The 26952-nt window shown below is 37.0% G+C and overlaps 1 protein-coding gene across 10 annotated transcripts in view; it reads right to left on the reverse strand.

Moving 5' to 3' along the window:
- Nol4 (nucleolar protein 4) overlaps positions 1 to 26952 on the reverse strand; it is a 341043-nt gene that overhangs the window by 78004 nt on the left and 236087 nt on the right. For 6 of the 10 annotated variants that reach the window (XM_051163143.1, XM_051163149.1, XM_051163148.1 and 3 more), the window contains 2 exons: positions 6212 to 6391; positions 5288 to 5479 (listed from right to left, as the gene is read on the reverse strand). In XM_051163143.1, coding sequence (XP_051019100.1) covers positions 5288 to 5479; positions 6212 to 6391 — 372 coding nt within the window. The remainder of the gene's footprint in view (positions 1 to 5287; positions 5480 to 6211; positions 6392 to 26952) is intronic. The other 4 variants (XM_051163152.1, XM_051163145.1, XM_051163144.1 and 1 more) reach the window with 3 other exon arrangements.

Consider the following 26952-nt stretch of genomic DNA (forward strand, 5'->3'; position numbering starts at 1 on the left):
ATGATGAATGATATGTTTGATGTGTTTTTGTATCAGTATATTTAGCTCTTCTTTGAAGGTTTGGTAGAATTTCGCACTGACACCCTCTAACCTTGGCCTTTTTTTTTTTTTTTTTTTTTTTTAGTTGGGAGACTATTAATGACTGCTTCTATTTCTGTAGGAGAAATAGGATGATTTAATTTGTTTATCTGCTCTTGATTCAATTTTGTCAAGTGGAATCAACCAAGAAAATTGTCCATTTCCCTTTGATTTTCAAGTTTTGTGGCATATATGCCTTTAAGATGGCACCTTAATGATTCTTTGTATTTCTTCAGTGTCTGCTGTTATGTCTCCCTTTTGATTTCTGGTTTTATTGATTTGGATAGGGTCTCTCTACCTTTTAGTTAGTTTCGCTAATGGTTTGTCTACCTTGTTGATTTTCTCAAAGAACCAGTTCTTGGTTTTGTTGATTCTTTAAATTGTTCTCTATGTTTCTAATTTATTGATTTCAGCCCTGAGTTTGATTATTTCCTCTTGGGTGTTTCTGCTTCTTTTTTTTTTCCCCTAGGGCTTCCAGCTGTGTCATTAAGTTGCTTATATGGGATGTTTCCAATTTCTTTATAAAGGTACTTAGTGCTATGAATTAGGAGACTTTTAAAATAAGGCATTTTATAATGTATATTTAGTAATTCAGTAGATAATACCCTAAGCAAAGTTTATTAAAAATTAAAGGAGATATTTTAACAAGGAAAAGTGGTCTCATACAAAATCAAGTGGATAATATCTTGAGAGGTTGAGATTATTGAATTCAGATATGTAAGTTAACTTGGATTATTATTAATATAATGACAAAATTGAGGATAGAAGAGGACTACTACATTAGTAGTCTTTTTTTTTAACTGTATTTCTTCTAAATATTTTCACTCAAGATTTACAGAAATACACATAAACATGAACCAGCAGGAGACAAAGGTCTCTGTGCAAATCTAGGAAACAAAGGAGAGAAACAGTTCTATATAGTCAACAGGAGGACCCTCATAGGAGCCAACCTTGTCTTATTTAGATTGTGTTGCGTTTATCCGTTTCTATTATAGCTACTATTGAATTTAAGGCTACAGCCCTTCAGAGAAACCCATTCATTTACTGGAACAGTCAACTGTTGTTCTTAAGAGCAGTTGATGAAGTAACTTAAAAGAGGTGAAAGCCACACAGTACAATCAATAACAATTTAACACGCAATAATTTTCCAAGATTTAATTTAATGTCTGCTTAACTCAATGAGTTTTTACAGTCCTCTGAGACTACAGACTGTATACTGGATCAAAATTATTAGATTGAGTTTTCATTAAACATTCTATTTCTAATGCTTAAGATGCCATGATTTGAGTTTGGTGATAAAGGCTTGGAGAAAAATATGTAGAAAATAATCTTTATGCAGTGATTCTAATTCACGTGTTAGAAACAATATGCTGAGCATGACACATTTTCTTTTCAGCTATAGCAATCAAAATTCACTGAATAAGTCTAATAAAATTTACCTATGTATGTGTATGTGTGTATATATTCTAATGTTTGTTGAATGTATTCAATGAAGTCAATTAAATATATGTCAGTCTCCTAAAATCTATGTTTACACCCAGAGATTTGCCAGAGGCCCTTCCTTCTGCACTGCATGACAGCTACTGCATAGACTCATGGTTGGTGAAAATATTGAGAATAAGCAACTATCAAGTGGGTTGGCCCCAAATGGGACATCAATATCACTCTCTCCAAGATTCAATGAACATTGCAGAAGAGTGGCTGAAACAATGTAAGGGACAGAGCATGGGAAAGAGTTCTGTGTAAGAGGTCTTCTGGATAAGACATGACTCTTGAACTCAAAGCCTCAACGGGTACCAGCGAGAGATCTACACAATATTAGGTTCATCAACAAACCATCATGGGCAGGGAAGGGACTCATTAAGCTGTGTCCCTCATTAGGACACATAATGCTTGCTCAGATAGGGTTAGTCATATTCATCAATTGCTTGAGTATATAGTTGTTTAGCCATCCATAGTCATGAACATAACTGTTACTGAATTCCAGTAGACAACAAAATGACATGAATGTTAAACTGGAACAGATTTCATATAGACAGCGGCAGAAAAGAAACTTGAGTATTAAGGTCCTCAATTATGATTGTTTTGATAAAACACAAAGCAAGAATGTCACTTTTAATTTCATAAAATCAACAGGAAGCATATAATTCACTCAGCAGTTTTGGGTTTCTCTCTCCTTGCGGGGCCTTCTGGTCTTGGGGGCCCCGAGTAAGTAGGAGAACTAAGCTTACTGATCAAAAGATAATCTCCCACAAAACGAGCCTATCCTAGACAGTTACCTTTTACAAATCTACTCGAAATGTCTTGTTTCCCTAATTGGCTTAATATATCCTAGGAAACAAGAGGCATTTTAAAAAATACTCATTCTGAAAATGACTGAGTTTCTTTATACCTTCCCTCAGAAAATATGAGGACAGAAAACTCTGTTTTGTTTTAGTGCTCTGAGTTTTAAAACCCTGGTGTCCTATAATATTTACAAATCAAAAGGGCACATTTAATTTAGTTTTAATTACTCTGCACTAGCTATGCTTCCTCCTCTTCTTGCCTTTCTTTCTTTTTGTTGTACAGAGATGACTTCTTAAAAAGGAACACAATCCTATTGACAACACCATAGTAAGGAGACTCTGTATAATAAGAAACATCCAAGCGCGTCTATTGAAAGTATGTTTCTCATTACTAAGGTGGCATTGCACACCAGGGAGGATGATGTAACAGAGAAGACAAAAGTGACTGGATATTGCATAAGTTACCATATCCATTTTCATCTACATTTTTCATGTAGTTACAGCGAACCCTCCCATTTGCACTTGAGCACTTCATGTCAGATGAGGGGTCGTCGCAAGGATTCATAATGACCAGGAAATTACACTCTTTCTTCCCTAACAACAAACCAGATGTGTACGATATTTCTTGCTGTTACCTTTGAAGTGTTATTTATAGGATACGCATTGAATAAATGAACAAATGAATAGATAGAAAATATTAAAGGTTAAATATTATTTCTTGGTAGCATGTTTAAGTTTAGTTGGTCAAATGTACTGACTTTGTTATTAATCGACTTTTTTCTTCCAGATACAGCAGATATTTCTAGCAAATAGACATCTGTGCTAAAGTGAACGTATGCAATTAACAAAGTGGCAATGATTTTTTTAAATGATGAAGTGTCTGAGATAGATTTCAGGAAAATTCTGTTCAGTGATGGCTTCTTTCTCTTCAAAAAGTGATTACTATAAAACTACATACCATGAGAAAATAAGATAAATCATACTAAAGGATGGAATTTCTAGATCACACTGAAAGATGAGCACTGTCAAATACTAGCAAAATAATATTGATATGTGATGCTGTCTTTATTTTTATTGAAAGAGTAAAATATGTGTAGTATAATCTAAAATATACATTATTGTGAATGGGAATTGTGTTTGTCAGCCTAGCCTCTAGGGGTTGAGCCATCTCTCCAGCCCAGAAACTGAAATTTATATGAACTTTTCAGTGGTCTGGAATCTGATGTCAGAATCAGGGCTTTGAGGTAAGGTTAGTTTTGTCCCTTATCTGCCTCCTATTATGTGAGTCATAATAATTAGACAGTCTATAAGAGGGAAACTGGTTTCGTGTTCTTCAAGCAAGTCTCTTGTTCTCCCTCACACTACTTTACCTGTGTTATTAAATCTGGTCACTCAGTCCTGCCATTTTCTTATTAAATTCAACATAGATATCAGAAGAACCACATATGTATTTGAAAGACTCTGCAATTGCTGAGTGAAAGCAGTGCCAGAAACTTTTCTGCAGATGACAAATTCATAATATAGGATAATGTTTTCTTATTTCAGGTCCTTTGGAGGCTTACTTTATGCCAGAAATTACTTGCAAGGGTTTTTAGGAAGCACTGTCTGTGCTAGCAGATGGGAATTCTCACAGAGCTTGTAAATGGGGGCGATTGTGGTCTGTAGAGGGCAAGCTGAGCACAGGCAGGAGAGGCAACTTACCCAAACGAGATAGCTGAAGGCAGCGGATGCAGAACCCCTAAATAGGCTCTCAGCATGAACTCTACAACACAGGAAGACCACTTCCACTTTGGAGAGCAATATGAACATTGAGACTAGAGGCAATACGAACATTGATAAGAGATGGGATTTCTCATACTGTCATTCCTTTAGTAGAAATTTACCTCCATGAAATTCAAAGCATAAAGCCATATGTTGAAACCTCTCTTATCTTTAGCAACTTCGGCCTGTCTCCCTGAAACAACCAGGTCAAAGCTCAAGCACGAGAGATCTAGACTTCTATTTAGCCTTTTCAGCCACAAGGAGAGAACACAAAATATTTAGAAAGTTTAAAAAATATTCCTAAAGCAGGAGGTGCAGCACACTGGTAGAGCATGTACGTGTCTAGTAGCACACCCTATAGCCCTAGGTTGGAGCTTCAATAACTGCTGAAAGAAATAAAGCAGCTAGCATTTTGGAAGCACACAAACATATAGCCCGAAATGTGGAAAAAAAAAAAAAAAAAAAACATCAAGCATACATTGTCAATGTTTGTTAGATTTACGTAGATAAAAGAACAGTATAAGTTCATAATATTTTAATTTTTAGTTTCTACCCCCAAATAATCACTGTCAGGCAAACTCATCCCCTACAAAGTGCAACAGGACAGGGAGGTGTACAGTCTCATCCATCACGTATAGTTAATATACCTAGGGAAACTGGGCCTTAGATTCCACCTACGGACTTTCAGTGCCCATCTTAGGTTTCAAGGCTTGTTATGTGTTAGACAGCAGATGAACCCATTTCCTTACATTCAAAAGACAGCCATTCTCACATGCCAAAAGCAACAACTACACCTTCAGGACTCATGAACCTCACATGCACTTGAGTAGGGACAGAAAGGAAACAAACACAGATGATGTGTGACAACTGGCTTCTCCCTGATTTTTTTTTTTTCTCGTATTATCCTTATTGTCTATGAAACGTTTTTACATGGTTCTGTGAGCACTGGTCTCCCAAGAGAGTCCTTATCATATAAACAAAGGGAATAAATGCTTGGGAAAGATGAAAAAGAAAGGGGGAATAAACACGAGCAAATGAAAACCCCTTTGACCTGACATTATGGAAAAATAAACATAAAGACACTAAGATGGAAACAAAATAGTGCCATGGTTTACATGTGGGGTTTGGATGGAATCTAGGGCTGTGTTCGATTTATAACTCACCATCTCAAAACCACTTCTTTTCATCCGTCTGCAGGACTTGAGGTAAGTACGGATACGTTTTCTGGCACGCTCTTGATACTCAGGGAATTGTCGCCTGCATGAGTCAATGATAGCCTGGATCTTTTCTTTGGGCTGCTTAGAGATTGGGACCATTCGGTCCAAGTTTTCATCTACAAACAGCCTGACAAACATCTGTTGGCAAGAGGGAGACAGAGGAGAAGGGTTTGGAGGACTGCTCTCTTCTGTTCCTAGCTTCCTGTCTTGATTACCGAGAGGAAAAATATTTTTTCTTCTGGTTTATGCACTGGAGAATTTTGCAAATGGAAAGCCAGAAAATTTAAGCAAACACTCTTTTAAAGATTTTCTAAATGGTTGAATTAGGTATATATATATAGAGAGAGATAGAGAGAAAGAGAAAATTACAGGAAGAGAGAGGAGAAATCAGACAGACCAACAGACAGAAAAGAATGAAAAAAAATCAGAAAATAACAGTAGAACCAGGCAGCTGAGCACTCATTACATTTGCATTTAATGATAAATGGGACTGAGACATTGCCACACTGCACAGTGGACTCATCTCTGAGAACAAACAGTTGACTTTTTTGTCATGCACAACTAAGAAAGCAAAGGAAGTAACTGATGACAGACAGGCATCACCATCAGAGGACTAAGCTGAGCCCCCTTCAACCTAGGCAGACATGCCTACTCACACAACACAACTCCAGCTCTCAGCACCCACTTGGCTTTAAAACTCTAAACAAAACACAGCCATTCTGGTGTCTGCTTGGCAAAGAGTGTTTCATGTACTGTTCAAATCCTTCTGAAAATTAAGCAAACATGGTTCTAAAATAATCACATTGAGCAACAAGCAACAGCATGGACGTGAAGAGGTCAGAACATAACCACACCACACGGGGGACTCACATTGAAAGCTTTCAGCCTCTCGGCCTCCACACCATCTGTCTCGTTCACCTTCTCAGAATCCTCATGGTCATCATGCTCATCTTCGTCTTCATCTGCCCTGTTGACTGACAGGTCCTCGGCGCCTCGGTCGACACTCTCATTTTTGCCAGAGTCATAGCTGGAGTAGCTGTGTGCTGGAGACTGAAAAGGAAAGGGAGACCGCCTCTTTTTAGTCCTCTGCCCAAACCATCATTTTTATGATTCCGTTTCATTCCAACTTTTTCTTTTTGTCAAAAATTTATGTGTATTGCTTGGTAACTCTAGATCTGTGGCACTGTAAATTTTTAATCAAGGTTAATTAATATAGATTTAAGAATTCATTTCCTCCATCACACCAATCACATTTCAATGGTGTCTGTAGCTGTGCTGAACAGTTCCATCTCTGCAGAAAACTTTTATTGAACTTCGTACTTCAAGAGTAATTACTGTTTCTACTCAATATTTATATTAATAAATGGAGCAGTCTATGATTAATTGACAATGGAAGTATTGAGTCATACTGTTGGAAGTAGTTATGACTTCAGTGCATAGCCAGTCTGGCCATATTAATTTTCTTTGAACATGCTGGAAACTGAAGAATAAGGATATTTAATTAACGTGCCCGGTAAAGACTATAAAAAATATTACCGAGAATAGGTGTATTAATAATATGATGCTTTAAAACAGATTTGCGAGTTATCTATGAAACCAGCTTAAAATAGCATATGATTTGCATATAGCAAAAATGCATGAAATTTCTTCCTGGTACATTTATTGTTACCTTAGCACGCATTAAGGGCAGACTAAATTTAAAGCCAAATGATTAACATAAATAATTTAAAATCTGAAAAATTAAATATTTAAAATTCATTCTCACATAGTAACAATGGATGACCTTTGTAGAGGACTATTTGTTGGTTAGAGTGCATATGTTTCCATAGGCAAATGGGACCATTGTACATCAAATAAACTGATCTGGAGCATTTTCAACCTGAAGATACTTAATTTTTATACATAATCATATATTTTTTCTTAGTATCTGCTGACTAATTTGAGAGTTAGTTGGGGAGAACTGATTCCAACAGAAATCTACGTGTATGTGGTGATAAAGAGCCTAACTGGACACTGAATAGCTAAAAAACAGATTATATTATATGGGCCAACTCACACCAGCAGTTACCAAAGGCAGTTGGTAACTAAGGCAGTTACTAAGAGAATTTAAAGATGACTGTTCTTCAGTTGGTTTTTTTTTTCAGAGACATCTTAAAATAAATAGTAAAAATATTAAGTAGACGACAAAGAGAAAAATTTGTTTGCGATTTGTCTAATGATTGTCTTGTGTTTACGACTATGATCCAATGAGGCTCCATCATCCCAGCTCCTCAGACAAAGAAACAGCTTCCAAAAAGCTCAACAAAAGTGTCTCATAAAGACCATGGTATGTGCTTGGTTAAATGCGGCTCTGCCTGAAGCAAAGAGAATAGGTTTTCACCCAAATAGACATCCTCTCCCCTCCTCCTCCTCTCTTTGAAAATACTTTTATTTTGTGGATCATACACATTAATACTGAAACAAAATGACAAAAAATTCTGAATTCATTCAGAAACCCTCTTTGCCTAGAGAAACAGCATATTATTTCTATTTCCTTCTACAATAGTGGCCTGTGATTTAGACCCTTCGTGAGCAGCATTATTACCTGCTTTACAACTTCCACATAGAGCGTGCATTTAGGTTATTGAATAATTTATTATGCTGTATCTACTTCTGTTTCAATTGAATAGAGAAAAGAGATGCCACCATCGTCACTCAAAAACAACTGTGTTTTTATTCCTAAGATACTGGTACTGAAGGAAATTGTAACGTCTATTTCTCAACTTTTGGATGATTTTTTTTTTTTTTTTTGGAGTGAAACACATTTTAAGAGTAAAAATACATTCAAGAGAACACACAATTAATAAACACATTTTAAAATAACATGAGGGCAATATAAAAAAAAAAACAATTTTTGTTTCAATTGCCCCAATATCTATGTGAATAATTTCTTCCCTCAATAAACCTTTGTCAAGCATCTGTTTAACAATAGTGAGCATTGCTTTTGTCTTAGGCATCATTCTAAGCCTTACAATAAGTTAAATGATGTATGTGTGTGTGTGTGTGTGTGTGTGCATGTGTGTGTGAACTAACTTTCTCAGTGTTTATAAATATCAAATGAAATCAAAATTTGAATCCAAGCAGTATGTCTGTGAATTACCTTAACTCTAAGCCTTTTTTTTTTTTTTTTTCCTGTGACCGTGAAATGGCTGCTTACTGCTATAGTGTAGATGGGCGATAACCCATGAGGCATGGTGTTTCTCAATGCCAACTTCTATGGAAGTGACAGGAAGCCCAGTTCACCTTTAATATCTGATTATAAATTTGGTTTAAGATATTAGAGTGAACATACTCTCAGGGTGTCCGAGACACAGTATGTGTAATATATGCTTTCTGTGGGTTGGCGGTATTGAAGGTTCTACAGTCACATGATGACTGGGACTTCACAGGCTGCTCTAGTATCTGCATGACAGAATTGCACAGGTGAAGCATCATTAACACATTTATATATGGCTATCATAAATGACTTAATTTGGACTGGAAAAATGGTTTGGCACGTGATGGTTCCTGCTGTCAGCCCTGGCAACCTGAGTTTGAGTCTCAGGACCTGTGTGTTGAAAAACTAGAGCAAGCCCCTTCAAGTTGTCTTCTGACATTCATATGCACATGGTGACACACAAATGCATACACATTCACACACAAACACACATGTGCATTATACACACACACACACACACACACACAGAAACACATATAATAAAGACAAAAAAATTTAAACTCAAATCACACAAAAAAAGTGGCTGAATAAATAAGGATGGTAATAGGAAGACCACATAAACCCCATATATCTGAAGGTTAATTTCATGTGTCAAGTGTGTAATAAAGTGGTTGAATACCTGATAAACATGACACACAGGTATGTCTGCCTGAGGGACTTATGTACAGTATATGAATTGATGGACACAGTAAAGTAGGTTTTCCTCCCCCGGAATAGGTGAGCATCGTCAGGTGCTTTAGGGGACACAATGGACAAACAGAAACAAGAAAAATTCTACCCACTGTGTCTGTCACCTTGAGTGCAGGCAAAGTGAGGTTAATGCCATAGGCTTTAACCTATCTTTATTTTTTCCTTTTGTATTAATTTATTCATATTACATCTCAATGGTTATCCCATCCCTTGTATCCTCCCATTCCTCCCTCCCTCCCATTTTCCCCTTACTCCCCTTCCCTATGAGTGTGACTGAGGGAGACTCCCTCCCCCATTATATGCTCATAGGTTATCATGTCTCTTCTTGGTAACCTGCTACCTATCTTTAAACTCACACCTAACATTACAAATGGCTTTCCTAGCTTTTGGCTTTCAAATGAAGGAATATGGAACCTTTTGGTTCCCTTAATTCGCTGATTCATGTATCTGTCTATTCCCATATCCTCTCTCATCACTATCCATCCATTCATCTATCTATCTATCTATCTATCTATCTATCTGTCATCACCCACCATCTATCTATCTGTATCATCTCTTCCCTTCCTGTTTTCCTAATCTTACTAGTTTTAATTGTTTTGAGAACTCTAACACAATGCATTATCCAGGTTATTAATGGTTCACTTATGGCTCTGCAAATTGTCAAAAGTAATAGAAAAGTAATCAAGTCCAGGCCATTCAGGTTCTCCCAGGTAGGGCAGAACTAACCAAAGATATTTCAGAGCCAGGGATCATGGGAGTTGAGGAGAGGTGATAATGCTTGGTTCTAGAATCAGAATAAGTCACAAAAGCAGAGAAAGTGACATATGTAAATGAGCAATCATGGAGGCAACTTCATAAACACATACCTCGGTGTCTGAGGGTGTTGTAGGCCCTGTGGTAGTGATTATTTCTTTCTCATCCCAATAAATTTGCCCTTTACAAAGAGCTTCTATTCCAAGAGATGAAACTACCAACACTTCAGGTGCAAATCTCCCTTTCAAAGGCATGTATTTTCAAGTTAGTCTTTATAAAAAGAGGGCTTAGCTGAGACTGGCTATAAGCAAAGCTGGTGGAGCAGCATGGCTCAGAAGGAATCCTTATAAGATTCATGCATCAAGTTCAACTGTGCCTCAAATTAAGCCCTAGACCAGTGGTTTTCTACCTGTGGGTAACAACTCCTCTGGGGGTTAACCGACCTTTACACAGTGGTTACATATCAGATATCCTGCATATTACATATTTATATTATAATTCATTTATAAGAGTAGCAAAGTTGCATTATAAAATAGCAATAAAATAATTTTATGTTTGGGGTCAATCATAGCACTAAGAACTGTACTAAAGGGTCTCAGAATTAGCAAAAATAAGAACCACTGCTTTAGACGCTTCCATCATGTGACATCACACATACTCTACTCCCTCAAAACCATTTTATATCTTATTTAAATTTGAATTTTAGTCTAGAGTGCTCCAGAAACCAATAGTGTAAGGCCAGCTCACATGCATGGAACAGCCCTTTTAAACAGATAATGGCATTAAAAAAAAGAGACAACTGCTCTCAAATCTGTGAGCAAGGAAAAATTCATCTGAAAGACCTCTACAATAGGGAGTCTTTTAAGTCAGTGTTCCTTTAATTTCTCGACAATGATGACCTATGATGAGGTAGTGCAAAGAGTACACTAAAGTATAACTGTACCATTAGCAGAGACAAACTGATGCAAAACCACTCACTTTAATGGAGGCATTAAGTTTTAAAAATAGAAAAAATTAAAAGTGGGCATTTTTGTAGTTTGAATTATTAGCAAGATGAAGTTACCTAATAGAATAAAAGATATATTCAATAAGTTTGAAAGGTTTCTCTTTAAACATATTAAGCATAATATACTTTAGGAGGTACTGTGCGTGATTTGAAAAATGTTATAATGCATTTTCCTGAACCAAACAATTCAGCTAATTCAGCTTGGAACTGAGAAGGAAGCACAGCACTAGGCATTGAAGATAAAGAAAGCCCAAGCCTCCAGATCTGAAAACACACAGTAACATTAAAGTTTGATGAACTGTATAGCCTGATGGCATCAAACTGAATCTCTGAGAGCTCAGAATTCTATTTCTGGAATGGAAATTCTTGCCTCTCCTTGTGAAGGGTCTATCAATCGTGGCAATTCAGATTACGTTCAGTGTATTCAGAGATCTCATATTCAGTTGGCTTCAATGTTGAAACTGTGAACTCCAGCAAAGCCTATTGAATATCTCAATTCTCATTTTTCTTCAGACCAGACCAAGAGAGACAAGATTTCCTCTCTCTTCCTCTCTTCACAGCACCTAAGATATTCTCTCCTCATGTTGGTACCCAAACCTGCCAGTACTTGCCTTTCTTCTACAGAACTATTTCATTCTGTACAATGAGTACATGAACAAACTGGACTGACCTCATGGAATGATTCAGTTAACAATCATTAGAGGCCCCCAACTAACTCAAAATACAACAGCCATTTACTTCATAAATTTGCTTTGCCAAAAACATGGATTTTTAAAAAATCATCATGGCTTGGAAACTTTACTTTCAATAACTGTGTTACTACTCCAGAGATAAATATAGAAAGTCTAAATGAAGGTATTAAAAATCAAAATATAGTAAGAACTACAAAATTCAAGAAAAGAGAAATACTATGTTTTCTCAAAATAAAACCTTAGCTACAGTCTGTTGCTCTTGCCAAAGTGATTGGCTCCACTAAGCTGAGACTTTCTGTGCACACATTTGCACTTGTCTTCAGCAAGATTTTCTGGTGCCATAATATCACTAGGTCTGGACTTTAAAATATTCCAACTGTGTTGGAGTTTGTTCTCTTTGCTCCCACTATAGTGGAAGCCCAGAACAAGTAGGACAACAATGCCCTCATACTTATAATGAGACATGGTGAGATCTGTATTTTCTGAGATATACAACCAATGTAAATAGTGAGAAATGTATATGTAAGGAAGAATATGAGAATTGCTAGACATCCACAGATCCGTGATGTGCAATGCATAACTCTGTCAAAGCATTGATCATTATGCAAATCAACAATGTGACTGCTCTAGATGGCTTTCTGTTGCTATGAAAAACACCACAATCCAAAGCAGCTTGAAAAGAAAAGATTTATATGGTCTTCAAGCAAAAGTCCATCACTAAGGAAAGCCAAGCTGAGATGCTTACGGCAGGAATCTAGAGGCAGAAATGAAATACAGACCACAGAGGACACCACCTACTGGCTTGCTCAGCCTACATTCATTTTTAAAAAATATATTTTATTAATTTATTCATATTGCATAGTAGTTGTTATCCAGTCCCTTGTATCCTCCAATTCCTCCATCCCTCCCAATTTCCCCTTACTCCCCTCCCTTATGACTGTGACTGAGGGGGACCTCCTCCCTCTGTATATGCGCATAGGGCATCAAGTCTCTTCTTGGTAGTCTGCTATCCTTCCTCTGAGTACCACCAGGCCTCTATATCCAGGGGACATAGTCAAATATCGGGCACCAGAGTTCGTGTAAAAGTCAAATCCCACTCTCCACTCAACTGTTGAGAATATCCTGTCCATTGGCTAGATCTGGGTAGGGGTTCAAAGTTTACTGCACATATTGTCCTTGGCTGGTGCCATAATTTGATCAGGACCCCTGGGCCCAGATCTGCCCATAATAATGTTCTTCTTGTAAGTTTCTAGGAACCTCTGGATCCTTCTATTTCCCCATTCTCCCATGCTTCTCTCACCAATAGTATGTCTTCCCCTCTGTCCCACGTTCCTGGTAAGTGAAGATTTTCATGGGACAGCCTACAGACTGAGAAAAGATCTTCACCAACCCTACATCCATCAAAGGTCTAATATCAAAAATATATAAAGAACTCAAGAAATTAAACACCACTAAACCAAAGAACCCAATTGAGAAATGGGGCTCAGAATTAAACAGAGAATTCTCAACAGAGGAATATCGAATGGCTGAGAAACATTTAAAGAAATGCTCAACCTCCTTAGTCATCAGGGAAATGCAAATCAAAACAACTCTGAGATTCCATCTTACACCCATCAGAATGAGTAAGATCAAAAACTCAAGCGACACCACATGCTGGCGAGGATGTGGGGAAAGAGGAACACTCCTTCATTGCTGGTGGGAATGCAAACTAGTACAGCCACTTTGGAAATCTATCTGGTGCTATCTCAGCCTACATTCTTGTACATCAAAGGCCCACCTGCCTTTGGAGAGCACTGTCCTCCGTGGGCCCTGCTATGTCAATGACTAAACCAACAAAAAAGCCTCATAGATATCTCCAAGGTATGATGGAGGTAATCCTTTAGTTAAGGTCTTGTTTTCCCAGGTGTGTCAAGGTGACAATGAAAACTAACTCTCACAGTGACCCTTTTCCACACAGACCAGGCATTACTTCAGGCAAAGGTCATTCATATATCATGCCATTTCCATCTTTACATCCTTGAAAATACTCAGCACCCGGTACAAATAAGAAACTTCTACTCCAATGAAGCCCCATTCATTAATTGTTGACCTTAAGACCTGAGCTGTTGGTGTTCTGTTCAGGAAGTTGAATCCTGTGCCAATGTGGTCCAGGCCCTTCCCCACTTTTCTTCTAACCAATTTAGTATCTCTGGTTTTATGTTGAGGTCTTTAATCCACTTGAACTTGAATTTTGTGCAAGGTGACTAATGTGAGTCTAATTGCATTTTTTTTACACATAGGCAACCAGTTAGACCAGAATCATTTGTTGAAGATGCTATCCTTTTCCCATTAAATAGATTTGGCTTCTTTGTAAAAAATCAAGTGACCATATTTGTGTGGATTCATTTCTGGGTCTTCGATTTGTTTCCACTGATCAACCAGCCTATTGCTGTGCCAGTACCATGCTGTTTTAAGTACTGTTGCTCTATAGTACAGCTTGAGACCAGGTATGGAGATTCCTCCAGAGGATCTTTTATTGTATAGGATTGTTTTAGCTATTCTTGGTTTTTTGTTTTTCCATATGAAGTTGAGAATTGAACTTTCAATGTCTTTAAAAAATTGTGTAGGTATTTTGATAGAGATTGCATTGAATCTGTAAATTGTTTTTGGTAAGATAGCCATTTTTATTATGTTAACTCTCCAGATCCACAAACAAGGGAGATCTTTCCATCTTCTAATGTCATCTTTAATCTCTTTCTTCAGAGGTTTGAATTTTTTTTTCAAACAAATCCTTCACCTGTTTGGTTAGAGTTACTCCTAGATATTTTATATTGCTTATGGCTAATGTGAAGCATGTGGTTTTCCTAATTTCTTCCTCTGCATGATGTCCTTTGTATATAGGAAGACTACTGACTTTTTGAGTTAATTTTGTATCTAACCATTTTGCTGAATGTGTTTATCAGCTGTATGAGTTCTCTGGTGGAATTTTTGGGGTTACTTATGTACACTATCATATCGTCTGCAAATAGGGATAATTTGACTTTCTGCTTTCCCACTTGGATCCCCTTGATCTCCTTTTGTTGTCTTGCTGCTCTGGCTAGAACTTCCAGTACTATATTGAAGACATGTGGAGAAAGTGGGCAGCCTTGCCAGGTCCCCGATTGTAGAGGAATTTTCTTGAGTATCTCTCCATTTAATTGATTTTGACTATTGGCTTGCCTTATATAGCCTTTATTATGTTTAGGTATGTGCCTTTTATCCCCAATCTCTCCAAAGCTTTCAACATGAATGAGTGTTAGATTTTATCAAATGTTTTCTCTGCATCTAAGGAGATGATCATATGGATTTTTTACTTTCAATTTGTTTATATGGTGGGTTATATTGATGGATTTTTATATATTAAACCATCCCTGCATGCCTGGAATGAGCCTACCTGGTCATGGTAAATGATATCTTTGATTTGTTCTTGTATTTATTTTGTGAGTATTTTACTGAGTATTTTTGCATCAATGTTCATAAGAGAAATTGGTCTGAAATTGGGTCTTTGTGAGGTTTAGGTATCAATGTGACTATGGCCTCATAGAATGAATTTGATAATGTTCCAACCATTTCTATCTTTTGGAGTAGCTTGAAGAGTATTGGTATTAGGACATCCTTGAAGGTCTGGTAGAATTCTGTACTGAAACCATCTGACCCTGGGATTTGTTTGGTTGGGAGACTATCAATGACTGCTTCTATTTCTATAGGGGAAATGGGACTTTTTAGTTGTTTATCTGTTCTTGACTCAATTTTAGCAAGTGAGCTTGATCAAGAAAATCATCCATTTCCCTTAGATTTTCAAATTTTGTGGCATATATGCTTTCAAAGTAGGATCTTATGATTCTTTGTATTTCTTCAGTGTCTCTTGTTATGTCTCCCTTTTCATTTCTGATTGTGTTGATTTGGATACTGTCTCTCTGGCTTTTAGTTAGTTTTGCTAACAGTTTGTCTATCTTATTGATTTTCTCAAAGAACCAGCTCTTGATTTTGTTGATTCTTTGGGTTGTTCTCTTTGTTTCTAATTTATTGATTTCAGCCCTGAGTTTGATTATTTCCAGATATCTACTCCTCTTGGGTGTTTCTGCTTCTTTTTCATCTAGGGCTTTCAGCTGTGTGGTTAAGTTGCTTATGTGGGTTATTTCAACTTTCTTTATCAAGGCACTTAGTGCTATGAATTTTCTTCTTAGCATGGCTTTCAATGTGTCCCAATAATTTGGGAATGTTGTTCCTTCATTTTCATTGAATTTCATAAAGTCTTCAATTTTTTTTTAAATTTCTTCCCTGACCCAGGTGTCATTAAGCAGAGAGCTGTTTAGTTTCCAAGAGTGTGGGGTTTTTTTGTTATTTCTGTTGTTGTTGAATTTCAGCCTAAGACCATGGTCATCTGATATGATACAAGGTATTATTTCAATCTTCTTGTATCTGTTAAGGCTTGCTTTGTGACCTACTATGTGATCAATTTTGGAGACGGTTCCCTGGGGTGCAGAGAAGAAGGTAAAATCCTTTTTGTTGGGTGAAAAGTTCTGTAGATATCTGTTAGGTCCATTTGATTCATGACGTTGGTTAATGTCACTACTTCTCGACTTAGTTTCTGTTTCAATGACCTATCCTTCAGTGAGAGTGGGGTGTTGAAGTCTCCCACTATTATTTTTTTTTTACTAATTTATTCTTGTTTTTTTAACTGTAATTTTTTAAATTAATTTATTCTTGTTACATCTCAATGGTTTTCCCATCCCTTGTATCCTCCCATTCTTCCCTCCCTCCCATTTTCCCCTTATTCCCCTCCCCTATGACTGTTCCTGAGGGGGATTACCTGCCCCTGTATATGCTCATAGGTATCAAGTCTCTCCTTCGTAACCTGCTGTCCTTCCTCTGAGTGCCACCAGGTCTCCCCCTCCAGGGGACATGGTCAAATGTGAGGCACCAGAGTATGTGAGAAAGTCATATCCCACTCTCCACTCAACTGTGGAGAATGTTCTGACCATTGGCTAGATCTGGGTAGGGGTTTAAAGTTTACCGCCTGTATTGTCCTTGGCTGGTGCCTTAGTTTGAGTGGGACCCCTGGGCCCAAATCTGCCTATCATAATGTTCTACTTGTAGGTTTCTAGGACCCTCTGGATGCTTCTACTTTGCTATTCTCCCATGCTTCTCTCATGAAGTCTCCACTATTATTGTGTGGGGATCAATGTGTGCTTTAAGCTTTATTAATATATCTTTTACAAATGTATGTGCCCTTGTATTGGGAGCATAGATACTCAGAATTGTGATGTTATCTTGGTTGACTTTACCTTTGATGAGTATGAAGTGTCCTTCCTCATCCCTTTTGATTAATTTTGGTTGAAAGTCTATTTTGTTCAATATTAAAATGGCTATGCCTGCTTGCTTCTTGTGACCATTTGCTTGGAATATTTTTCCATCCTTTTACCCAGAGGTAATATCTACCCTTATGTCTGAGATGTGTTTCTTGAATGCAGAAGAATGTTAGTTCTTGTTAATGCATCCATTCAGTTAGTCTGTGTCTTTTTATTGAAGAATTTAGACCATTGATGTTGAGAGATATTAATGACCAGTGACTGTTAAGATCTTTAATTTTGATGTTGGTTCCAGTAGAGAATTTGTGTGGTTGTGTTTTTGCGATGGTTTAGTTATCTATTTCTTGTGTAGTTTTGGTTGTAGCTTGTCCTTCTGGGGCAGAGTTTTCCTTGTAGTAACTTCTGTAAAGCCAGATTTGTGGATAGGTACTCTTTGAATTTGCTTTTGTTATGCAATATTTTGTTTTCTCTGTCAATGGTTATTGATAGTTTCTTTGAGTATAGTAGTTTGGTCTGGCATCTATGTTCTCTTAGGGTTTGCAGGACCTCTGTCCAGGCCCTTCTGGATTTTATGGTCTCTGCATAGAAGTCAGGTGTGATTCTGATAGGTTTGCCATTAAATGTTACTAGGCCCTTTTCTCTTGCAGCTTTTAATATTTTTCTTTCTTCTGTATATTTTGTGTTTTTATTATGTGATGGGAAGTTTTTCTTTTCTGGTCTATTCAATTTGGTGTCCTGTATGCCTCTTGTATGTTTATAAGCATCTCCTTCTTTAAATTGGGGAATTTTTCTTATATGATTTTCTTGAAAATATTTTCTTGGTCTTGGAGTCTGGTGCCTTCTCTTTCCTCAATGCTTATTATCCTCAGGTTTATTGTTTTCATGGTTTCCTTGATTTCTTGGATGTTTTGTGTCAAGAATTTTCCAGATTTGGCATTTTCTTTAATGGGTGCTTCAAGATCTAGAGCTGAGATTCATTCCTCCATCTCTTGGATTCTGTTAGAAAACCTTGCCGCTGTGTTGGTCACCTTCCTCTCTGAGCTCTCAAGTTCCCGTTTTTCTACTGTCTGTGTATCATTGTATCCCTTTTCATCTTCAGATCTTGAACTGTTTTATTGATTTCTTTCATCTGATTGTATATTCCTGAGTTTCTTTCATTGCCTCTTTATAGGCCTTCAGAACTTCCACAGTTTTATTTGTTTCCTTCATCTGGTTGTTTGTATTTTCCTAGTGCCTCTCTATAGGCCTCTTTTATGTCTTCCACATGTTTGGCTGCATCTTCCTGCATTTGATTATGAATTTTATTTATATTCTCCATTATCATCCTCATTACTAAGAATTTGAGGTCATTTTCTTGTATTTCAGTTGTGTTTGAGTTCTCTGGGTTGCTTTCTTTGGGATACCTGGCATCTGAAGATGCCATATTGGTTTTTTTTGTTTGTTTGTTTTTTGTCTTTTGTTTTGTGTGTGTGTGTGTGTGTGTGTGTGTGTGTGTGTGTGTGTGTATGATTTTATCCTGGTTTTTAGTCATCTTGCCATCTCTGTTTTTGGGAGGTAGCTTCTGTTGTTGGGTGAAGAGAGTCTGAGGATAGATTCACCTGTTTTCTCATGATTTCCCTAGGCCAGAAGCTCAGATGCTTCACTGGTCTGGATGGCAGGAGGCCAGCCCCATAGTGTGGGTCTCTCACAGCCAGTGATCCAGCTCCCCTGTACCATGGGTCCTGGAATCACTCTGGGTCTCAGAATGTGCACTGAGTCAGGCCAAAGCACCCACAGCCTTCTGGGCCCCCTCGTCATGCCAGGGCTCTCCGGGGACTGGCGCAGGTTGGGTGGAAGGGTTTTAATGGCTGCTCTACTCCCTGTCTCCTGAGATTTTTCTAGTCCCGGAGCTCTGATGCTCCCCTAGTCTGTGGTCCCTGGTAGTGTATCAGGGCCCAGACTGCTTGCAGGGTCCAGTTAGCACCATGGGGCACAAACCGCGAGCACACTGAGTTCAGCTCACATCTCGGGGCCCAATCCACATGCCTAGTTCAGTTTGCTCTGAGTCCATCCAGGGTCTTGGGCTCAAACCATGCGAGCTTAGTTCAGTCAGGGTCTCTCTGCCCAAACCAAGTGCTGAGCTCAGTCAGGGTCTCAGGGCCCAACCCTGTCCTATGTTCAGTTTGGGTCTTGGGGCCCAAATCCTGCACCGAGTCCTCTCTCCCACAACAAATCCCAGCAATCACTATGCTAATCACCTCTGCTGATGGGTTACCTGTCAGTCGTTCCCAGCTGCCAACCTCAGCTGCCGCCGCTGCCATGATGGTCCACTCTCCAGATGGTCCATGCTACTCCCATGTTCATGGGTGCACAGGTTTTCTGTATTTTGTTCCTCTTGAACTGTGGAGTACTCCCAGTATAGTGGGGTGGGGAGCTTGGTGTCCCTGGTTAAGAATTCAGTGCAATTCCCTGACTTGTTTCCTGGAGCTTCTTAACATGGTCTACACTTCTCGCTGCAATCTTGGAGAACACTATATTTGTATTTTATACAGAATTGTAAATAAATCTTTGTGCATGTTTTCTTGCTGGAATTATTAGTGCCTCAAAAAGTCATGTCATTGAGCCAGTGGCAATTATGTTTGCCATTTGAACTGGAATTGCCAGCCATCAGATAGGAAGACTCTGTTAGATGTAGTTAGTATTCTAATGTGAAGTGAGGTGAACAAAGTTAGTAGCTAGATATCCTAGCTGCTTTCAGACTAGTTCTGTATCTATGTCCTACAAACACAATCATTAAGATAAAGTTGTCTTTGAAGGATTTCAAAAAAAAGAAAAAAGAAAAAAAAAAAAAAAAAAAAAAAAAAAAAAAAAGAAAAGAAAAGGTGACATGGACATATATGTTTCCCCAAGGGCAGATCTTAAACACTTGCTTGATCTGAGTGCTTGGCACTGCTTCAAGGTCATGGAGTCTTTAAGGAATTGAGCCTCACTGAAGACATTTGGTCATAAAGCACATGTCCTTGAAGTGGGTATGGAGACCACATGCACTGACTTCCCTTCCTTGGCTTCTTGGGAACTGTCTTTGCCTTACTATTGATTTGTTGGTATGATGCACACTATGAAATCTCTAAATTCAGGATCCTATAATTTCCTTTTCTTAGTTGGATTTTTTTCTTTTACAATAGCAGGAATCTGACCAATAGTAAAAAAAAAAAAAAAAGTCAATCTTTTATTTTACATACATTGTTCTATACTAAACCATGGCTGTAAACATTTCACTCTCTGTGCTTCTTCTCTACATTTCCTACAAGTTGTAGACCCAGAAAGAGCAACACATGTTCACATCAGCAGCTGAGAAGGTGAACATCTTTGAGATGCAACACCTTGATTACTCAGTGTTGAGAAATTCCCTGGAAAATGTCCCTGCACTTCCATCTTTTCTTCATGGGTACAGCAGTCTTACAATTTATCTTATTTACATAAGAATAAAAGCAGGCCATATTTAAACAGATAATAACAATGTACATTTATTAGTTATTATAAGGCAATAGTTTTTGTTTATTAATTAAGGTTTCCTTTTATAATATTATGGATCATATCTAGTTTTAGACATATGAGTGACATTGGGGGACCTTGGGCCCTCATCAGTACACAGTTGTTAGGGATTTCTGGCAATGCAAATTGGAGCATTGCTCTGACTGAGAATCTCAGGCTTGATTCTCTATCCTCCTCATGGATTAATAAATATGAATGTGTTCTTCTGTTAAATGTTATTAGTCATCTATGACTAATGTACTGAATACTATAAACACTAAGCTATAAGAAATTGAGCAGAAAATGTAAATGTAAAACCGCTTAAGCATGTTCTGAGTTTGGAAAACACAGCACAAATATAGAAATGACTCCCTTAACTCCTCAGGAAAAAATAATTAACTTGATTAAAAAAATATTGACTTGAATAAACATTGTTCAAAGATAATATACAGAGGGCTAGTGAAGATACTAAAGGATAACCGTGAAGTCACATTGAGATTTCACCTCAAACATTTTAGCAAAGCTCTTATGAAAACAGCAAAGATAAACAAGGGTAAATGCTGGCAATGTACAGAGAAGCCAGAAGCCTGGGAACCATTGGGAGAAGGTAAAAAAAGTACAGCAGCAATGGGAAACATGGTGGAAGATCCTCCAACAGTTAATTATAGAATTCACAAATGCCATTCCAAGGTATATATTACAGAAGAATTAAAATCAAGGACTAAAAGAAATGTTCAAACCCGCACATCCATAAGATCACTGTCTAAATGGGCTGTAAGTCAAATCAACCCAAAGGATTCACGGTGTGATGGTTCCACTTACATGAAGAATTCAAAAGGAATGTATTCATAGACGTAGAAAGCTGGGTCCTAGGTCCTGGGGCAGGAGGACAATCGAGAGTTCTTACAGAAATAAACTTTCAGTTCCACAAAATGGCAAGTTTCTGGGGATTTTTGGTCTAATGATGTGAATGTACATAATGCACTTTACAGTGTCAGGATTGTAAATTTTATGTTTATGTTTTTGTTTTGTTTTAATCCCTCAGCCATATCACAAAGAGATATTCTGAAAGCCGCACATTTTTCTAAGAAGAGATTTGGTTATTCTCTATTTTCTATAGTACTGAAATATCACTTCGTACCTTATAGATATAGTAATTAAATGGGTAATATAAACATTTAATATTATTTGAGTCACTGCCCTATTTGGCCATTGTATGTTTGTACAATGAAAGATTTACCACTGAAAGAATTTGACATATAGCCAATTGCCAAAGGTTTCTTTTTCATAATATAAAACAGAAAAAAAATACACATGTTAGAAATGATATTTAAATTTTATTTAAATTTAAAATATCTGTGATGTCAATAGTATTTAGACTAAAATTATTATTACTTTATATATGGGTGACTGTCCTGCATATATGTCTTTGTATCATATGCATGTCTGGTATCTGCAGATGCTAGAAGTGTGTGTTAAATCTCCTGGAATTGGGAGTACAGATGAGTACAAGCCATTGTATAGGCAATGGAATTGATCCCACTTCCTCTGAAGGAGAAGTTACGGTTTTTTACCACTGAACAACTGCCCAGACTGACAATGTTATCGTTTTTGTTCAAGATTTATTTTTATTTGTGTGTATGCCAAACATGTAAGGGTTCCTGCAGAGACCAGAAGAGTGTGTCAGAAAACCTGGAACTGGAGGTACAGGTGAGTATGGAACTCCTAATATGAATATTGGGTTCAGAGGGAAGCCCAGGTTATCTGCAAGAACAGCAAAAACAATTTACAAAACTAGAAGCCAATGAAGTACAGATATGCTTTAGATATAAGAACTTATGTACAAGAATAGAAAATGTAGAGAGAACGCAGTAAAGCTTAGATAACCTCTCAACTTTTAGCATACGATTATATTTAATATGGAAAATGGTTTAAATGCTGGAATTGAGCTGTAGAAAACTGTAAAGAAAATGCGTTCAGATTTAATTCTAGAATGCTGATGTCTCAGTACTATATGGCAACAACATTCACAAGGAGAAGGATGACTTGACCATGTAAAACTAAGTATGTTTGAAGAGTTAAATGTAAAAATGAAACGAAAATTAAAAACCAGAAAGATATCCAGGCTATGTGGCAAGTTTCCAAAGAGTTAAAAAGCACTTACAGAAGGACATAAATATGGTTATAAAGATCCAAGAGAATAGGTAAGAGAACCCAGAAGTCAACTCATTTCTACACAGTGGACTGATATTTGAAAATAAATCATGGATGTACAATGAAGGGTCTATGAAAATGGGATGTATTGTACTCAACCATGTTAACAGTTAGGGGGAAACATTATGGTTCAAATGCCAACCTATATTGACCAATGCGTGCTCTACTGTTTTAGATTAAGTTTGGAGAATTTTGTTCTCTACAACTGGCCTCTTTATTTCCATTATGATATTGTGACATCAATGAACGAATGCGAAGAATAGACAGAGAAACATCTGACACAAATTGATTTACTATGAACTTCTGTGAGGCCATGCAGAGCTATGCTGTAAATGAAAGCTTAACACCATAGAATACATTTCATACGTTTAGTTCAGTAGATGCTACAAATACGACACTCACCTAAGGCAAATATATGCATTTTAAAATACAAAATTATATCTATATAAATGTTAAATGCTGCCAATTTGCTCATTTCACTATTTCTATTCATGATGTGATTGATTTTATTCTGTATTCCTTAATTTCTACACTTTCCACCTTGATGTATTTTTGTATTTAGATTAACATATAAATAAGAATAAAGTATTTGTAAAATGTTTAAAAGACAAATGGCAAACTTGAAACCAAATTTGTAACAATTCAAAAAATAAAACATTCTTCAAAAAACTCTTCAGCCCTTAATTACAATATTCATAAGAGAATGAATCTGAAAAAGTCTATATTTTTAAAGCTTTCTGTAATACGTGTTACCAATGATACCAACTTTATCACTAGATTACATTTTATTATAGAAGATTTGCATCCAGTATGTAAAGACACAATATTTATGTATCTTTTTCTGGTTTCAAACATAGTAAAGTTATTGGGTTATCACACTGTAGTATATTTTCTAGGAGGATTGGCTAATTTATTTCTAATATGTTATATATTGGACATGAAATGTCCTTCAGAGGAGTATGTGTTAAATGTCTGGCTCTTAGCTAATGATATTTTAGTAGGTTCAGAAAACTCTAGGAGGCAGTACCTAGCAAGAGGAAGGAGGTCATTGGAGATGGGTCTTGTCTTTGGCTCTTTTCCTGTCTTTTTCTCTGCTTCTTGTCAGTTATCATTAGGTAAAGAAGTTTCTCCACCATCTATCTGGTTTCTCTCAAGGACATGAGGTCAAATTACTGAACTATATGTTCAGAGACATTTGAAGCAGTGTACTGAAAAAACACCCCCTTCCCTTAGTTTGTATCAGATATTTTGATCATAGAAATAAAAAAAAATGAGAACATATTCCATTTGCTTTCCACAATTAAAATAATATATGGCAAATCTAGGCATCAGATTATAGTGAGTGCTTAGGCACTGAGGCTAGATACATAACTCAAATCACAATTCTTCACTTTCTCTGTTTCTTGCTGTGCGAATAACTGTGACAGTTTCTACAGCACAGGTCGTGGAGAGAGTGATCTAGTGTGTTTAAAATATGAAGCACATTGGTAAAAGACAATTTCCACAATATAAGGTAAATTACCATCATTGTACTTTTCATAATTACCAATGATAAGGGTTCAAGGTTTTGCACACAGCATTTGTTCAAAGACTATCGAATTGTATTTGCCTGTTTTGTGTGACCTGTGTGACCTTGGATGATTCATTCAACTTCTCAGACATCACTTGAAAAACTGAGAACAGTCAAACATTATGCTGCACATGATAAATAGATACCATTTTATCCACCAATTAAAATAATGCAGGCTAATAATAGCATGTACCAGTCAGGATTATTATGAGATCTAAAGACCAAGTGTTTATGGAAAAAAAATCTACTAGAGAGTTATTTCCCAGAGAGAATAATAGTACTAAAGACTAAGCTAACGACTAGCAAGAGAACTATAAATAATTAATTTGTATACTATAATACAATTATATATATATCTAATATAATTAATGTAAAGTTTACTTTAAAACTTCTCAAACTGAAGAACCAACCTGAGCCAATCAGCAATCTACTTAGTCCTAGGCAGCGGCACAGAACAGGGATGTCCCCATGGTCTGTTGCTAATATGAACAGTGGACATTGACACCGACCACTGCCACTGCATGGCCAGGGACCCACACATGGTCCTCCGCAGTATTATGGCAAGGAACTTCACCATGATGTCAGGTGGCGGCACTGGCTACTGACAAGAGGCTATTCCTCTTCCTCCTTATGTCTACAGTTCTGTCTCTCCTCGTTATACTTAAACTGTTGTGCCTCTCATTCTCCCCATCCTTCTACCACCTACCTGTACATTGTAGCTGTTCCTGCTGCAGGTTGGCCACTCGGCTGCTAAGTTTCTAGATGACCCCTGCCTATGCTGTGTAGTGTGGAGACAAACGGGTCTCTAGGTATCTACAGTCCACCCACATGATGTGACAGTGGGTAGGTCTGTGGTCATTATTACCATCCTGCACCACGTGGCATGGAGGCAAGCATGGTGTAAGGTAAGAAGACCTCTGTGTATCTACAGCCTGTCTATGCTGTGCAGTAGCAGGCAGGTCTCTGGGCATCTTTTCCCACCTGAGATTCATGGCCTGGCCCTGTCTGGATATTTTCATCTTAGGAATGCAGACTGGATAGCATAATGTTGAGTGAGATACAATACAAGTATTTGTTTTATAGCAAGAAATTTATGTGTGTGAACTAGAGATGAAATTCTAATCTTAATGTGGTTTTTTGTGTCTATTAAAGGAGCCATGAAGGCGACAGAAAGAGATTATTATGATGGATTTATAGCTTCTTTGGTCCCTCCAAAGAGATGGTCTCATGAACACAGGATTCCTCTTAGGTATCACACAGCCAGTAGATATCAGCCACTTCCATTTTATAGATGAAAGAATCAGGATATTGATGTGTTGATGAAAAATAACCTTGGAATTGGCATTACACATTTGGACAAATAACCACTTGTCTTTACAGAATGTGCCAACTATTAGAATAAACTTGAGTTTATCTTTTATGTATCTCATACATTTCGTCTCAACTTCAGCATTTCTCCTTTTTCTCCTCCCAATCCCTCCCATCCTACTTAACCTCTCCACAAGATCTACTTTTTCTCTATTTCCCTTTAGAAAAGGATAGGCCGCCCAAAGATATCAAGCAAACATGGCATATCAAGTTGCAGTGAGACTAGGCCTCTCACCTCATATTAAAGTTGGGCAAGGCAACCCAGTAGAAGGAAAAGGGTCCGAAAAGCAGGCAAAAGAGTCAGAGACAACTCCTACTCCTTATTCTTAAGCTATAATAGAAATAAATAAAGCCATATATAATCAATGAGATGAAAATATACTAACTTGTATATATTTAGATATCCTTTGTAAATATATTTTCTTTAGTATTTATTGTATTGAATTAAAAAGAACTATAGGTATTTGACATATTGATTTAAAGTATTTTAATATTTTGGAAAAAATTAAACAGCATTTTCTTTTTTTTTTTACTTTCAAGTAAGAGTAACTTTTTAAAGTTAGTGCACAACATAAAGGTATATACCAAGCAGCATTTTACTAATAACCTAGCTTATAATTAATCACTATTTATTTTTTATATGACACAGATGCCTTAGATGTTTAAATAAAAAACAGCTTTCATCAGAAGAAAAAAATTGAGTATCATTTCTTCAGTGTGATTGTATTATAACATGAAAAATTCTAAAGGAAACCGATTTTTGTATAATTGCAATCCTATGGCAGTTTATAGCTACAGTGAATCCTGTTTCTCTGAAATAAACTTTCTTCACAAAGATCCTGGGTTACATATACTACTCTTTGGCTACGACTCAGGAATTGCTAAGAATGCTATTTTGGATCCCTTAAAGTTCACATTAAAATCTTATCTATCTCCTAATGTAACAGTATCCAGTGGCTCATATAAAGCTTACATAAGTCTTTAAATTGTCCCATAGCTTTAGTTTATATTTTGCATTTATACTAGTGTTCTGGTCCGCTTGAAATATTTTAACATATTTTAAAATCTAATTATTTAAATATCTGTAGAATGGAGAATTACTTTCACAACTTTTTTTCCATACATTTAAAAATTTATTTATGTATTCACTCTACATCCTGGTCATAGCCCCATTCCTCCTTATCTCCCAGTCCCACCATCCCTATTTTAATTAAAGCAA

Source organism: Acomys russatus, chromosome 20 (assembly GCF_903995435.1).
Source record: "Acomys russatus chromosome 20, mAcoRus1.1, whole genome shotgun sequence".
In the NCBI taxonomy this organism is placed as follows: Eukaryota; Metazoa; Chordata; class Mammalia; order Rodentia; family Muridae; genus Acomys; species Acomys russatus.